This window comes from Schistocerca gregaria, chromosome 3 (genome assembly GCF_023897955.1).
Source record: "Schistocerca gregaria isolate iqSchGreg1 chromosome 3, iqSchGreg1.2, whole genome shotgun sequence".
Lineage (NCBI taxonomy): Eukaryota > Metazoa > Arthropoda > Insecta > Orthoptera > Acrididae > Schistocerca > Schistocerca gregaria.
Window position 1 is genome coordinate 340,284,403 of NC_064922.1, and position 18,181 is coordinate 340,302,583.

The following is an 18,181-nucleotide window of genomic DNA, read 5'->3' on the forward strand; positions in this document are numbered from 1 at the left end:
TATGCGGATTCAAGAAATCATAGGAAGTCACGCAACAATGAATTTTATTTCAAATAGAAGTGTAAAGGAGATGTCATTAAGTCATGGTTAATGTGAAGACAAAGCTTGCTGTTATCCCCACATCTGCTATGTCTAACACTGAAAGAACTTCAAGCAAACCACACTGTCACTTTGACGAGAAAAAAGGCAGAGTCTGTTGACTGATGGAATGACAAATTCATATACAACAATGACAGTAATAAGTATGAATGTATTGCTGTTTCTCCAACTTTATATCTTTCTTCAGGGACCTCATGGTACATCATTTGGAGGGAGGGAGGGAGGGAGGGGGGGGGGGGAGTGTGTTTTGGTGACAAAAATCCTTTAATCGACCAATCTAAAGCTGGAAAAATAAGAAAGAATAATTTTTAACATTTCATTCGTAACAGTTTCAGAAATTAATTAATTGCTTTTGTTGGACTCTTGACCCGGACGTAACAATCTCTCTGTCTTTCAGGAGGGTTACAAAAAGGCTGTTGACGTAATTCAATTTCCACCTCAAACAGCCAATTTGACTCTCGGTAAGGAATTTTTTTGACTGTGGAATGTATTTTTATACATATTGCTGGACAATATAATTTCCGATAGCTCCTTGTCACCTGAGGTTCATTAGGAGAATTGTATTCTTAAATTTCAGCCATTTGTGCATTATGGGTTTGCATCTGCACATTTTATGAACTGCTTTAAGAATGCTCAATATGCAGCACAAAAAGAACAAACATTTCCTACTTCACCTCAGTTCTGGCTAAACAAAACGAGTAATTACTGTGACATGCCTGCAAGCATTAATTTTTCTTTTGTCATGTGTGTCCGGGGTAATAAAAAGTTTTTTAACATTCAAATGATGTTTCACTTTACTGTGATGACTATGGGGAATAAAAAAGAACAGTTTCATCATTACTAAAATATAAGTTATTCAAAAATTACCGTAACTGAGCTACAGAGACTATTATGAAATAATGAATGTGTAGGAAACAGTTTGGTAATTATTGAGATATTTTCTATCACCTTTCTTATATAAGTATTTTAAAATGGCATATTTCAATTTATCTAGAAAAATGCCTTAAGTAAGTGATGCATTACATAGTCCTATTTCAGATAAGACAGCTTAGTAAATGACAACAAATCTTTAGTACTTGATGGGAAAATCCATATGAGCTTATATTTTTGAGGGGATATATTATTTCTTAGTTTCAGGGGCAGAGGTTGGTGATATGTTCATATATCAGAATTTTATGAGATTTTTTTTTTCAACATACTGCTGTGATTTTTCTCTTGAACTTTTTGTTACTACATTTTCTATTACATATTATTATTAAGTGCATTTGCTACCTCCGGCTCTACTTTTATAGCAGTTCTACTTCAGTCAGTAGTGACGTTATTCTGTCCTTTCGCTGGTTGTCCTACCTCTCATTTCACTACATTCTATAAAGTCTGGCATCAAAAATACTGACTTCTGATGTAGTTTACATGTTCCTTGATCTTTTAATAAGTTTTCTTTGTAAATTTGAGTAGTTTCTGTAGTGTACAACTACTGCAGGATCTTTACTTGTTATTGCCAACAGATACAATTCCCTTTTCCCTTCACAGGGTAGTTTAATCCCTCTAATGATATATGGTTTTTTACAAGACTATGATTTTTCTGATCAGCTTAAGTGGAAAGTTATCTTCGAAGAATGGTATGAATTTATCATTGAATAGATTAAAAATTATGTCAGTATTTGGTTAATTATAAATTTCATCCTAGTTCATCTCTTGCAAACTATTCTCAAAAATATTTGTTATGGAGTCACTAATTATTCTGACTGCCACTGAGGGGTATCTATAAGGCACTATCTCATTTATCCTAACTAAGTTTACATCTTGATCAGAGAGAGCTCTTGTTACTGGGTATACAGTTATTTCCTTACTTTGACATTAATGAAAGAAAACATTATCTATTAACGTCCTACTGTCTTTCAGTGTTGGAAAGTCAATTACTGAGATTAAATTGTAGGATCCAAATAAGGTATCCAGATCATTTATCCTATCATAATCCTTTAGAAAATGTGCTGTCTGATAGACAGTGTAGTAAGGAATCAAGATTCCTCACAAACAGTTCAAAATTTCCCAAGGAAGACCCATATTCAGTTACACTCTAGAGTAAAATATTTTTCATTTGAATTTGTGTTCTGCCTTAATATATGTAACAATTCCTCCTTTTCCCATAATAGCCGTACATGAGTCAGATGGTGAGTGTAAGCTTTTGTATTTACCTTCTCTACCCACATGGTTATGTGGTGCTCAGTCACAAGACGTCTATCTTTTCAGAGATCTCTAAATTATCCAAACAGACAAGAAGCTCTTCTAACTTATTACTCAGTCCTCAAATATTCAGATGAAATAAGCTATCCTTGCTTTTCTGTGCAGCCTTGTGTGTTTTGTGTGACCCTTCTGTTATTTGAACTTCTTTCAAAGAAAGGTGCCTGAATGTTGATTTTAGTGTAAAAAAATGATACCTCTCTGACATCAGTAATCACTTTGTGTAAGGGTGACACACTGTACACTTTCTGCAACAAGCTCAGACAACAACCTCCTCCTCCTCCTCCTCCTCCTACTTGGATGTAGGCCATGTCTAGCCTATCCCTATCTCTCAAATGTAGAAACAGACACTGCATCCATATGATATTTCCTCTCAGTCAGCAGCAGCGCACTCAACTCAGGGTTAACCTACGGCTGGTCATGGTGCTATAGGACCTCCACAAAACTCACATTTGTATGTGTAGCTATTTTTTTTATTTCACTTAGGTCACCCCTAATGCTGTAATTCCTGTCATCAGTCAGGCTGTTCCCCACTCCACCAACTACAATAACCCGATCCTCTTCGTCACAAGCTTTGAAAAATTACCTATGTCTTCTGTCATCTAGCTATGGCTAGCACTCTGCTTGACAATACTTGTGACCTGCCACCCTGTTCCGGATTTGTCCTGTACCATCTAGCCAACGCCCCCTCCCATGGCTACTACCTAGCAGAAAGACACTTTTCTTCCTACTTTCTTTTGGTACTGATCTACACCAAGTTCCTTTGCTAAAATTCTGCTGCATCCAACTGTGACCTATAGTTGGATGAGGCTCTTCCCCTTATACCTTAGGTAGCAAGTCAAAATTATTCAATACCATAAGCTCAAATTCCCTTTCATTCACTGCTAGTTACCTTTACCCAGTTCCCATGATCTTCAACCTACTGAGTTCCAATTTTGTGTGTTTTAATTCAGCCTGAAGGGCACAAATCTTGGCCTCCTGTTCAGTGTCTGTCTCATCCTCCTTCCAAAACCTGGCAGTTCCATGGGAGAGCTTCATTATATTCCCCATTCAATTCTCCACTGAAGTCATCCCATTCTGGCTGGTTGTCCTCAGCAACATCCACACTCGTTGTCCATTACCACACTCATTACATGATTAACAATAGAAGAAAATCACTTACCGCACTTTACACTATATGAATTTTCATTATTTACAAGCTTCAGAGATTAAGCCTACAGGTTAGAGCTTCCAGTGTATGTAATGTAAAAAGTTAATTACTTCTGCTTACTTGAAGAAGTCTGCACTTCCTTAGGAGCAGTATCTGTTAATTAAGTTAATCACAATAGAAAATAACTTTTAATGTAAGTTTAAAGTATGCAAATTGTATGTAAACAAACTAATAGTGCAAAAGTTTCTAAATCAATGATGATTTACTGTGTTCTAGCTTCCACTGTACACGTTTCCTTGTTTTTCGTACAATAATAGAAGCTTGACAATCACAGAAAAATTGCTTCAAGTATTATATATAATAAACCTGATTTACATGTAACATACAATAAGCTATACATACCATAGGGTCTTCATGATACATAAGTTTTCTGTTGTCCAAAGTAAACCAACGTTTTTTGTATGAATCTGAACTTTTTGGGCCAGTTTTCCACAGCCAACCTTCTCTTGCAAAGTCCTTGGTTAGATGATCTACCAGCTTGAAATAATACACATTAATTTAGATTATTGTTAACTATTAATGTGGCTCTGACTATTCTATACAAGCATTTTAATGTCCCATCTTCAAAGTTAGGTGACACCTAATTATAGCAAGATTACAACATTTACTTTTGTTATAAGACCAAAAGTTTACAGTGATTACATCTGCTGTGTACAGCTGCTGAACAGAAAAGTAATAACTATTTTGTTTTCCATCTGGTTGGATTTCCAGGTTGTTCAAATTAAAATAATGTTCCTTGTACTCTATTACACCTGGACAAAATTTAACAATTCCGACAAGATCCTTTCATTAATGTGAAAACCTCAAAAAATAAGTCATGTTTTGTATTAAAGGAAATTAAATTGAGAAAACTAGTAAATTATGAGATGGAACTCCTGGCCAGAACGTACCTTTAAAAGGGAGACACATATAAAAGTGAAAATAGACACACTACCTAGGTTTTGGAACAAGTTCCTTAGTGTTTAGAAGAAGTAAAAAGAAACTCTTATGTGACAAATTTGCAAAAGGTGCTCTATTTCCCCACTAAGGATCCATAAGGTTTTGACACTTGTGACATTCAGAGTGTGTTCAAACTGCTGTGAGATGATTATTAGTCTGGAGATTTTAATGAAAATGTCATCTGTTTACATAAATGTACAATTGGTGTTTAGTGTCCGACACTGATAAGCACTCACCACGATAACAGTGATGTGCAAATGGAGATGAAGGTCAGTAGAGTGTTGGGATACAAGGACATGTTGGAAAGGAAATTCCAATTTATGAAGTTCAGGGAAAGTAGTATTGGCTGGAGGAATCAAAATAGTCTATATGAAATAGCAAGCACTCATGTCCCTTGAGCCATTTGTAGTGTGTGTTAAGCATATGGTACTGAGTTGCTCTATGCCCATTCATGCACTCTGTAAGTTTAGTGGTGGTCACGCTTACATAGGACACTGTGCCTTGCATACAATTTAGTCGATAAACAATGTGTTATTTTGTATGTTGCTTTGCCTTTGATATTTTAGGATTTACCAGTGGTCGGGCTGGAATGGGTGGTGGTGGGTGGGTGCATAGGGCAAATTTTACAGTGGGGATGATTGCAGGGTGGGAACCTTGGGATTGGAGTAATGGTTTGAAAATGCCATAATGTTTGACTGGGATGTTAGGAGAACAACTGAAGGTTACAGTGAAAGATGTGAGAAGAATATCAGGGAGAGAGGATTTCATTTCAGGGCTTGACTTGAGAAAGTCATAGTCTCGGCAGAGTAAAGTATTGAGGCAATCAAGGGTGATAAGGTGGTGCTGCTGAGTTTTTTTTTAAGCGGGAACTGTATAAGCCAGAGGATGAGAGGAAGATACTACCTAGAAGACTATTTGCAAATAAGATTTGTGGGAGAGTTGCAGGATAGCAAAAGTCTAGATGAAGCGGTTGGTGTAGATACTGAGGGATTCAGTGATGGAACACATACTTTTCTGTCTACACTATGAAGACATGGGCATTTCAGTGGAAAGAATGGTAGTTGTCAAAGTGTAGATACTGTTTCTCATTGGTTGGTTTTATGTGGATATAGGTTTTAGTGGAGGTTTTATAGTTCAGTCATTATCATCTGTTGTTGAGTTATCGTTCTCTCTTTCAGATTTCTTTTCTACATTGATGTATTTGGAACAAAGGCATGTTTCCAAATCTTTGCACTGTTCAACATCAGGTGCTGCTTCTGTTTCCATAACATCTAAATTCTGTAATGATCCATCACTCGTAATGGTTGTGGTCATTTTTTAATATGTTTTTTCAATTTTTCATGAATGACATTTTCATCAAATACATCTCTGGCAATCATCATGTTACTTGTTTCGGATGCCATAGAATGTAGGCTTTCATAATTTCTGAATATCCAACGGTTATGTAAAGTTGTTCTTTCAGATCAATTTTTTTCATTTTTGCATATGCACTACATCTAAATAATCTCAAATGATCAATTTTTGATTTTCTTCCATGACAATCATTTACACGAATTCTCATTATTATTTGCTGTTGTTGGGCCTTTATTTTGCAAGTAATTTGGTGTTGTTGTTCCCCCCCCCCCCCTCCCCCTGCCTTCCAGAAACTCGAGGGAGGGGGGGGGGGGGGGGTTGAAGCATACATCACAGAGTATTTTAAGCAAGCTCTACAACAAATGCAGGAATACCTTAATGAAGCTTCAGAAGACAACTATCAATTTACAGTTTAATGAAAATTGCCTAGCTAATAATGTAATTCCATATTATATCAAAAACTCTGTGAACAGCATGTCATCTGCACCAAAGAAAGTGAAAAAGAAAGAGGAGATTTTGTTGCTAAAGCAAGAAATTAGGGAATTATATGCTAAAAAGTGGTTGCTAAACAGTGAACTTTACCAAACACATTTAGATTCGGCCAACAAATGTACAATACCAGCTCACTTTGAGGAAATAACAGAGAGAGAAAAAGCATATATTCAGATACTAAAGCAAGAAAAATGAGAGAAACAAAACAGAAAACTCAACAGAATAATCAACAGCACAAACACACCTACTAAAAACAATCTCAACCAACAATATAAGTTCCATGAAAGACTCATTAACCTAACTGACATAAATCTTACCCAACAAGAAAAAGAGCCTACTAGAAAAAGGGACAAAACACAACATTAACACAAACATATCACACAAAACAATAGAAAATCTCATAAAGGAATCAGAACACATTACACAGGAGCAAGAAAGACTGAACACACCTAATTTTAATGCAAACTTGACAAGAGAATTAGTAGCTGCAGAAATAACACAGATAATCAGAACACACAAATCCACAATTATTTCTAATCATAAAACATCATAGGAAATCACAGCCAGCAAACTTAAGCAAAAATTAAAACGGAACAATGCCATAGTAACAAGAGCAGACAAAGGCAACATTACTTTAATTATGGATGAAAAGGAATACATAGAGAAAACACTAGATTTTCTCAAAGACAACATCAAAAAACTGCTCAGTGACCCAACAGCAAGATACCAGAAAAACATTCAACAGACACTGAAAAACATGAATAATACATTCTCAAAAGGCCAGGTAAAGAGGATGACACAGAAAAATCCAAAAGCACCCACCCTAAATGCCCTAATAAAGGTTCACAAGGATGATATCCCATTAAGACCTATCATTAACTTCCGAAATGCTCAATCCTACCACCTAGCCCGACAAACACACACACACACACACACACTACTGAAAAAACTGTACACGTCTGATAACAACAGGAATCTGGAAAACTCAAAGGAGTTAATAGACAGAATCAAGAACATACACATACCAGACACAGCAACCCTCTTTATCATTCGACGTCACATCAATGTACACTTGCATTCCATAAATGAAACAATGAACATCATCACACAAAGATTAAAAAAACAAGGAAACATACCACACACACAAATCAATGAAATAACAAACATACTCAAGACCATAACATTACAAAATTATTTTGTATTCAACAAAGAATTTTATTCTCAACATGAAGGACTGCCAATGGGATCACCAATCAGTGGCCTCCTAGCAAACATATTCATGAACAACCTGGAGAACATGATCTTCAGACACATAATAAAACCAAAGAACTACAAAGTTATATACTGGTACCGTTATGACAATGACATAACATGCCTGATTCATGAACCACATACACACATAGAACAACTACACAATGAAATAAACAACTTACAGCTAAAAATTATTTTCACATTAGAAACAGAAACTAACAAACACACTACACTTTCTAGATCTCGCCATACAAAAAGCAAACACCACACACAACTCCACAATATTCAGGAAACTGACAACCACAAGCACCACCATTCACAACCTATCAAACCACCCATTGACACGTATGCATGCAAACTTCAGATTCATGCTCCACAGATTAAACAGAACACCCATGAACAAACAAAACTACACACAAGAACTAAACACAGTAAAACAAATAGCAGTAGAAAATGGTTATACTACCCATATGGTAGACAAGTTAAATCAAAAAATATGCAAACAGTACAAAAATGAACACACCACACACACACAAATCCTCACCCAGCACAGAACAACACAAAACACAAACAATGACCACACACAAGACACAACAGAGCAAGAACACACACACAAACAAAATGGCACATACTCACCTAGAATAACAAGACTGTTCACAGAATAGGCAACATACTAAAGAAACAGGGATTCCAAATAGGATACAGGATGGAGAACACAACACATAAAAAGATCAGAACACAAGAAACACCCAATGAAAAATGTAACAGACCAGGAATATATTAACTCACATGCAACACCGGCCAGTCAGTTTACATAGGGCAAACATGAAGAAACTTCAAAGCAAGAGATTCGGAACATCTCAGAGATTTAAAAAGCAACAGTTCTCATAGCACATTTGTCGACCACCTTATAGCCAACAACCACCATCCAACCACAATAGAAACAGACTTAAGAATACTAAAACCCAGCCACAGCCTATACAGCAAACTGACCTTTGAGGAAAACTTCCATATACAGAAGGCAATCGCAGAAGGAAAACGTGTCTTAAATGAATACACTACACTCTGCAAGGGCACACTATTTAATGCATTAAAGGAACTTTACAAATAAAAACAGCACAAACAGATAAAGTCTATGCACACACACACACGCAAGTGCGTGATTGTTCCAATCAACCATCTACCGAAGCACTCAAAGAACCCACAGTTATAACCAGATGATTGTAGTTTAGTCACGTCATAACAATTGTATTCTGCTGTCAGCAACACATTCAGTGTCATGTAATTCGAATATTTTACAGTTCTCATTTCATTTTAAATTTCGTGTTAGTAAACTGGCAAAAGGCTTTTGAATTTCTTAAGAGAAATCCATCTCATCACATCACATACTTCTTGTAAAAATTTCGTATTCAATAGGTAAGGCATGCACAGTTGCGTGCTTACCTGATAATTCTACACCAGGACCCTGGAACTTGAACAGCAGTGTGTTGCGTCTCACAAGATAAGCTAACTGATTCACCTGTTTTCTTTTCTACATTCATTTATTCGTTTAACACAGGTATTCCCTCCCACAAATCAAAATGTATATGGGAATCTTTCAAGTGCATCTTGTATTTCTGTCACTGGTTTGCAGTCTTGTATGTCATACAGAGAATAGTCATCTATTGTTGTTCACAGAATTTCCACCATCTGTGCATTTGTGTTTCATTCATCTGCTGTGGATAAATTTCCCATGCCAAGGCCAACTGATAATTAGACCCTTAATTCTCTGAGACCAATGGTGATTATTATCTTAACTCAGTAGTTAAAATTTTGTACTTGTCCTCAATGTCTTAGCATTCACTTATATACTGTAAACATACTGCACAAGAAGGAACTTCCCCATTCGTGTATTACTTGCTTACAATATTCCACAGTGGATCAGTCAATATTCTGGCTCTTTTTGGAACTTTGTCTACATGTAGCTCATTTTTATTCAAAAAATTCCCAAAGAAAAAAAAATAGAAATGTCCACTTCCTGCACATAACATGTTTTATACACAGTTTCCTTTCATCATTTAACTGTTCATCAAAATGAGGGAGAACATGTGCTGTGCTGTTTTGCAAGACTTCTACTTACATGTTTACTGATTCTGTGGTATCTTGCAATATTGTACTCCCTGGTTGTTGTTAGGAATTTATATTATGTGTGTTCATAGACCTGTTTACTTCAAAATTACTAAATAATCAAACTTACCAACCACAAGTTAGAGACATACTCTTCTATACAAATATAGTCTTGGTGGAAATAACATCACCTTTCAAAAAATGTCAAAGGAATTTGCAATCATGCTCCAAAAACCAAAATTCTAAGAACACACGTGTTCTCTAAAACTCATATGAACAATCAGTTCATTAAAACGACAGAACAGATGTGTCCCTTGAACTCACAACACAGGATATGCTTTTATAGAGTATGCTACACAAAGACATTACCTATAACATGTGTCCAAGTCTTAGTTAGCACTCAGAATACTTACAAGAAAAATATTTCATCAATGCTTTTACAATGATAGTCATGAATAAAACAAAACTAATATTATAATGAACGTGGTCAGGACCTGCTGAATTATTCCTTTAGTCCTTAAATTATTTATAATTCACTTAATTTTTTCAAGTGATGAAGCCACATGGATTACTTTTAAGAACTTGGAGAAGCTAAAAATATGCTCATATGTTGATATCAATGTCCATGTGGAAAAGAGATGATGCTGACTGACTTTCTTACTTAGCTTATGCACAGCTTACCTCTGATTCACTAGCTGCAGGGTACGCAACTTGCAGCCTGTGCAGTTTGGCACATCGTATTGCCATGTACCAATCAACTATTACTTGTGAGCTGTCATGGTACACATAAATATGTCTAGTAGTTCCTTCTTTAAGATAGGTTAACTGAAGAGAATTGGCATGTTCTATTTTTTCTGGTGAGAATGCTACATTTAGTTCTGACAGTCTTATTACTGCTTTTGGGTCCTTCTTCTGAAAGTCACAAATGACACAGTTTCAGCTTATTATTCTTAAATAATAGAAATATTCTGTGATATACATACAAAATACTACACAAAAAATAACTGCACGTGAAATGTCACCATCAGAACAAAATTATCCTAACTCTACATGTCATTAAAGTTAGTAATTTAAATATATTCAAAGCCAAGGAGGAGAACTTCCCAGCCACTGTAACAGAGGATTTATAGATGTACTAACATTTACAATAATTGGAGGGGGTGAATAACCCAGTTTTTGAACTTTTTAGTATTCCTTTGCCAGGAGAAAATCTCATTACTTTATCTACAGACCCTACATGTGAGACCTGGTCTGGCTGCTATTTGAACATGAGACATGAAATAACTTTTTGCAATTGAATGTTTGTCCCTGCTTGATTTTCTTCCGTGGAAGTCCTCATCTGCAGTCTCTTACATATATGATGCCTATGCAATAGAACCATTTTGAAAGCAGTTGGGTCTGGTTTTTCATTTAGATTTCTTTAAAAACATGTTTCATTTTTTAATTATTTGTAGAGATCAGTTTTGGAGTTACAATTCAGGGCATTCAACCAGACTGACCATTTCAAGAAAGATTAGAATATAGCATCCCATCAATGATGAGGCTAATAATTCCATTTTTCTGTGCTATGTGCTTTGAGTCCCAAAAAATGTTAATAAGTATGTAAGCTGCAAAAATAATATGTGGAAAAGTGTAATTGCCAACCCAAAGAGACACTTGTAAATATATCTTTTATCATCGTCTCGTCTATCTTTTCTGAACCTCTCTTAAAGAATACAACAGCAGCAGCTAAATACCAATACCTAAATTATATATAGTGTATGCTAGGAATGAGGCCGATGCACATATATTTTCTGCTCATTCTTCACATTATTCTTCACACTCTCATTGTATTACTGAACACATTTTTACACAAACTTGCAGAACTCTTGCCATCTATGATGGCCTATATCTGAACTTTTCAACACATCACTAAGCTGTGAAGCAAGTCAGTTCATGAGATGTTAGGGAGAATTTACTTAACTTAGTTAGTAGTGTTATGTTCCATGAATCATTTGCACAATATATTATAATGAACGTAAATAAGTTATACACAACTGCAACCAGTCACTTTTTTGAATAATAATGCTTTATTCCATAAACTGGTTTTTGAACCTTTTCAGGTTCATCTTCAGATGGTTTCGGGAGGATCCGGGAAGTTACATCATTACTGGTAGTAGCATAATGCTGGGTGCTGGTTCTATGGCAGAAAGATGGGTCACACTTTAATGTATCGCCATGACTATAGCTTATCTGTCGATATGGATGTAAATTTAGTTTTTACTTACTGTGACAGTATAGGCGGCTTTTTCAGATCTGTCTGCCTCCATTTTGATGTCCAGAACACTTTCACACGAACTATATTAGTTTCAACGTTACCAGCATGAACTTTACAACTGTTGGTTGTAACAAAGATCTTGACAGAAAGATATGGCATAAGCTACTTTGTACAGAGATGTAATTTGTTGTTCTTTACATGTGTTAAAGTCGATATAAGGGCAAGTATTTCAATGGCGATAACATGAGAGGACGAGATAAGGGCAAGTTCGGAAACCGGTTTATGGAATAAAGCATTATTATTCAAAAAAGTGACAGATTGCAGTTGTGTATAATATACAGTTACGGTTCTAATATCCGTAATGGATAAGCATAATATTATAATGATGTGGAATGAGTCACTTTAAATTTGTACATTCACATTGCAAATTAATTTGTAAATAAGGCTACATGCTGAACATTTTTAAATTTATTGCTTTTTATATTATTATTAATAAACAATGGAAAATATCAGCAGCCAGAGACAATAGTCGTGTGTGTGTGTGTGTGTGTGTGTGTGTGTGTGTGTGTGTGTGTGTGTGTGTTTTTCAGAATAAGGCCTTCTAGCTGAAAGTTTGTGGTTTAGTAGTCCTTTTGTTGTACCTGTCCGTGACTCAACATCTCTGCTACATGGTGAGTGGCAATCTATCCTCTTTGTAATTTTGTTTTTATTAGTATTAAACATGCAATGTAAAATAGTAATCTCTATCCTCCTCCCCCCAACATTTACACATTACAATAACAAAAGTACTTCTACAGAACAGGAGGAGTTGTGGAGTAATGAATGTGATTTTTCCTTCTGGTGTATCATTGTTCCTTTGAACTGCAATGGATTGTTTACAACAGACACCACGAGGAAAAAAATGTACTGTGAAGCAGTAGTCAGAATGCCCAAGTTTTTAAACAGATGTCTAAAAGATGATTGTGAGTGAGCACCATGTATTATTCTTACAGCACATTATTGAGCAATGAAGACTTTTTTCCTTAATCCTTTAACATATTGATTTTTTTTTTCAAATTACATTCCAAAAATTAATATTTTTTATTAATGAAAAAGTCCTATAATGAATTACATTTATATCGATACACAAAGGTAGCTTTTAAATATAATAAGTTACAAAAGTTTTAAGATTACAAACAATAAAATCCCGAGTATACACCTGCAATGGACTTTGACTACAATATCACAAAACCTGAAATCTATTTTAGCTTCTGTGTAGCCATGAAGTCTAATATTTCAGTATGGTTTCCTATGAACATAAATCTTGGAAGAGCTGGCTGGAGCATAGTGGATGTATTTATCTCATACCACTGTGAGAGCTTGACACTCAACTGACAAACTGTTGTCCCTTTCAGTCTCTAATGAAGTAACAACACATCCTCCTCCACTTTCTGAGCCACTAAATCAATGTCAAATTCAGGATCACTATAGCCATCCTTCTTTGAAAGCACTGCCCAAACAATAATACAGGAGAGGGCTGAATGTTGTGTTCTGTTGTCAAGTATCCAAAGCTGCACATAGTAAAGATGACATAGTAGCAACCAATTCAAAACAAACCACAACAGCCAGGCTACAAATGCAGGAACAGATGCTCTCTAGTGGCCAAACACTTAACTATCAGGGCTGAAACGGATGTAAGTGGGGTTTCATTTTTTTGAAGGTCTGTTCTTAAGATGCTCGAGTATACTTATGATTTTACATTTCTGTCAAAATAATAAAAACTAGATAACTTGGTGTTTTATGTTAAGGGATTAAATATGAGTTACCCCAGAGCATTATTCCATATGACACTATTTAATGAAATATGCCAACTTACTGATTTGTCTCTCCTCAAGATTTGCAATGGCTCAATGTGCAAATGTAACTGAACTAAGTTGTTTTTGGAGTTCTAAATTTGGTTTTTCCCAGTTTAAATTTTAATTATGATGGACACCTAAAATTTATGAAGTTTTTATCCTATTTATTATTTCCCCACCATGCGATACAACCATCACTGGCATAGCATCTCTAGATGCGCAGAACTGAATATGTTGTGCTTTCATAAAACTGAGAGTGAGAAGCTGGGCTGTACAGAATGAAAGGTCCAAATGGGAATAGGTGTGCGTGGAGCCTGAAGGAATGTGGGTGCTCCAGAGTTACGGCAGATGAGGTTGAGTTGACTGAGAAGGTCAGCTAAGAGGACATTTCTCTGATAGGTTCTGGGAGAGCCCCAAAGCACATTAAAGTCACCAAGCAGCAATAAGAGGGTGAAGGAGTTGACCAATAAGCTGGAAGAAGTATGCCTTGGTGACACTGAATGACAGAGGGATGTAAATGTTACAAAGGGAAAAGGCGAAGTGAGGAAGAAAAATGTGGACTGCAACAGCTTGCAACCGGGTGTTCATGCAGATGGTTTGACTATGAATGTCATCCCAGATATGCAGCATGACTTCCCCATGAGAAGGAATGCTGTCTTCTGGGCGAATGTCAAAATGGACTGGAAAGAACTGCGAGAGGTCAAAGTGGTCGTGAGAATGCAATTTTGTTTCCTGGAGGCAGAGAACAAGTGGACAATGTGATGCCAAAAGCAGCCATAATTCCTCCCTGTTGTACCTAAGGCCACAAATGTTCCATTGGAGAAGAGTCATGGCGAGGAAAGGGATGGAGGAGGGGAATGAAAAAAAGGAGGGATATCACCTCGGTGGCTGCCAAGTGCTAGCCTTCAAACACACTCTGCAACAGGGTGCAGAGGCTGGAGGATCCTGCTCCATGAGATCTACAGAGCGGTTGGCATTCTCCATTGATCTGCAGACTCCAGGGAAAAAAAGTAGTTGTCAGTGCGCTCCAGCGACACAGCGCTTGTCTGGGTGGTGGTATCATGTGGCGATACTGTTGAAGAGGATCTCCAAGTTGGTAAAGGAGAAGACCGTTGGCCTTTGTGTGATTTCTTGGAGCCTCTGTTGGCTGATGATGATTCAGGTGTTTGTTGGCTGGAGGAACATAGGAAATCTTCACACGAGTACTACTCCTGTACTTTCCAGCCTGCTAGTTGTGTTGTAGGTGTTTCATCATGTGAGGCAAAAATTTAGTGGCTTGTTGCACAGCTGGAGAAGTAGAAAATGGGGATGCTGCCATGACACTGGGCGATTTTACAACTGCAGTGCTGAATTTGACGTTGAAAGTCTGCATGGCCATGTTCTTTGTGGAATGAAGTGTAGAAAGACGGTACAGTGACATGTGGTAAAATACAGTGTTTCCGACTAGTTGACAACTTGCAAGCAACAGAGTAAAGCACTTTTTCCTTCATCCTGATCTCCTGGACAGCCTGCTCATCTTGATACATGGGATATTCTGGAGAGGAACCTGCCTGGTCGCCAATGAAATTGATACATTGAGGAGGAGAAAGCAGGCAATCGCCTTCATGAGCATCCCTACCACAGGTTACACATTCGGCTGGGTGTCAATAGGACATTTGGGTGTGGCTGTAACAATGAGACTGACAGCCATGTGTCGGGCTCAGAATGCCCTGTCAGACTATGATAACTTCATAGACTGCTTTGATCTTTGATGGAAGCACTACTCCATCAAATGTGAGAAAAAGAGTGTGCGGGCACTAATGATGCATCTACCTTTCCCATAATCTGATGGACTGCAATAACACCCTAATCAAAGAGGTAAATTTTGATTTCTGCTTTGGTCAGACCGTTGAACAGCCTAGTGTAAATAACACCATGTGAAGAATTCAGCATTTGATGGGCCTCAACACAAACAGGTTAGCCACAGAGGAGCAAAGCTGCAAGCAGTTGTTGTGCTTGAGAATCAGAAGTAGTCTCCAAAAGCAAAGTGCCATTGTGTAAACGAGAGCAGGATTTCATAGGGCCGGCAATTACATCAACACCTTTCTGAACTACAACCTTAGCAAAGGACTAACTGTCTTCAGTATGCGAAACGAACAAGAACCAAGGTGCAGCTGGGAGAGGCTTTGATTCCCTAGCCTCATTCCGTTTATGTTTAGTAGATGGAGACTGAGATGGTGATCAGCTCATTGCAACAAAATCCCCCATGATTGCCAGTGTCGCTAATGGCGTGCTCCTTCAAACTGGGGATTCCACTCAGAGGACACACCCACCTTAGGTTCATATCTAGCAGGGCCAATTGGCAATCTGGGAAGGTAACAGCTCAGGCAATCACTCTGCCCTGGGCCTAGCCTTTACCAGGGAGGCGTACATGCAAACCCTACCCATTGTTCCTGGGCTGGGAATTATGCACGTTACCAGGTCATCTGTTATGCGTCAGATGCGTGGACCGGCCTTCAGGAGCGCACAAGGAGGAAGAAGAAAATGAGGAACCACAAATGCTGAAGCAGAGGAAGGAGAGGAGAAGAGGAACAAAGGAAGAAAGAAAGAAAGAAAACCAAAGAAAACAGTGGGGGCCTGTTCTGATGTCTGGCTACTGAAAATGTAGAACACAGTCCCAAAAAAACAGAAGACCTGTTTCCCAAGGGAGGGGAAAAAGCACAGCAAGAAGAGAGAGATGCAGCTTGGAAAGGAAAAGATGCTGCAAAGGCTGGGGCCCCTTGGTAGCCAAGTACGAACTCATCAAAGGTTAGTGAGCCCCCTGGGGAGGACACGAGTAACATGGTAGAGTGTAATCATCTATATTTACCATCTCTAACCATGTGGTTATGTGGTGCTCAGATAGGCACAGGACGTCTATCTTTTCAGAGCTCTCTAAATTTTGCAGACAGAGAAGAAGCTCTTCTATCCTATTACTCAGTCCTCTAATGTTGTTGTTGTTGTTGTTGTTGTGGTCTTCAGTCCTGAAACTGGTTTGATGCAGCTCTCCATGCTACTCTATCCTGTGCAAGCTTCTTCATCTCCCAGTACCTACTACAATCTACATCCTTCTGAATCTGCTTAGTGTAGTCATCTCTTGGTCTCCCTCTACGATTTTTACCCTCTACGCTGCCCTCCAATACTAAATTGGTGATCCCTTGATGCCTCAGAACATGTCCTACCAACCGATCCCTTCTTCTGGTCAAGTTGTGCCACAAACTCCTCTTCTCCCCAATCCGATTCAATACTTCCTCATTAGTTATGTGATCTACCCATCTAATCTTCAGCATTCTTCTGTAGCACCACATTTCGAAAGCTAGTCCTCTAATATTCTGATGAAATAAGCTACCCTTACTTTTCTGTGCAGCCTTGTGTGTTTTGTGTGGCTCTTCTGTTATTTTAACTTCTTTCAAAACCAGGCGCCTCAATGCTGATTTCAGCCTAAAGAAAGGTACCTCACTGACACCAGTAATCACAGGTATCTTGCACTGAATGATGGTGGAGCCCTGTACCTTTTCTGTGAGAAGCTCAGACACCTCCCTCTCCTATTCAGGTGTAGGCCATATCCAGCCTATCCCCATCTCCCAATTGTAGCAACAGACACTGCATTCATAAAAGATTTCATTTCAGTCAACATCCCAATTGTAGCAACAGGCACTGCATTCATAAAAGATTTCATTTCAGTCAACAATAGTCTGCTCATCTCAGGGTTAACCCATGGCTGGTCACGGTGCTTTAGGACCTCCACAAAACTCACATTTGATACTCCTATTTCATCCATTGTAATTCTGTCAGAGACAGCAAAGGACTTGGAAGAACAGTTAAATGGAATAGATAGTGTCTTGAAAGGAGGATATAAGATGAACATCAACAAAAGCAAAACGAGGATAATGGAATGTAGTCAGATTAAGTCGGGTGATGCTGAGGGAATTAGATTAGGAAATGAGACACTTAAAGTAGTAAAGGAGTTTTGCTATTTGGGGAGCAAAATAACTGATGATGGTCGAAGTAGAGAGGATATAAAATGTAGACTGGCAATGGCAAGGAAAGCATTTCCGAAGAAGAGAAATATGTTAACATCGAGTATAGGTTTAAGTGTCAGGAAGTCATTTATGAAAGTATTTGTATGGAGTGTAGCCATGTATGGTAGTGAAACGTGGACAATAAATAGTTTGGACAAGAAGAGAATAGAAGCTTTCGAAATGTGGTGCTACAGAAGAATGTTGAAGATTAGGTGGGTAGATCACGTAACTAATGAGGAGGTATTGAATAGGAATGGGGAGAAGAGAAGTCTGTGGCACAACATGACTAGAAGAAGGGATCAGTTGGTAGGACATGTCCTGAGGCATCAAGGGATCACAAATTTAGCATTGGAGGGCA

General features: G+C 37.7%; 1 protein-coding gene across 1 annotated transcript in view; it reads right to left on the reverse strand.

Annotated features, from left to right (window-relative positions):
* Positions 1–18,181, reverse strand: part of LOC126355998 (arf-GAP with dual PH domain-containing protein 1-like) — a 127,390-nt gene that overhangs the window by 73,449 nt on the left and 35,760 nt on the right. The window contains exons 4-5 of the mRNA XM_050006632.1: positions 10,373–10,603; positions 3,893–4,027 (exon numbers count right to left, since the gene is read on the reverse strand). Coding sequence (XP_049862589.1) covers positions 3,893–4,027; positions 10,373–10,603 — 366 coding nt within the window. The remainder of the gene's footprint in view (positions 1–3,892; positions 4,028–10,372; positions 10,604–18,181) is intronic.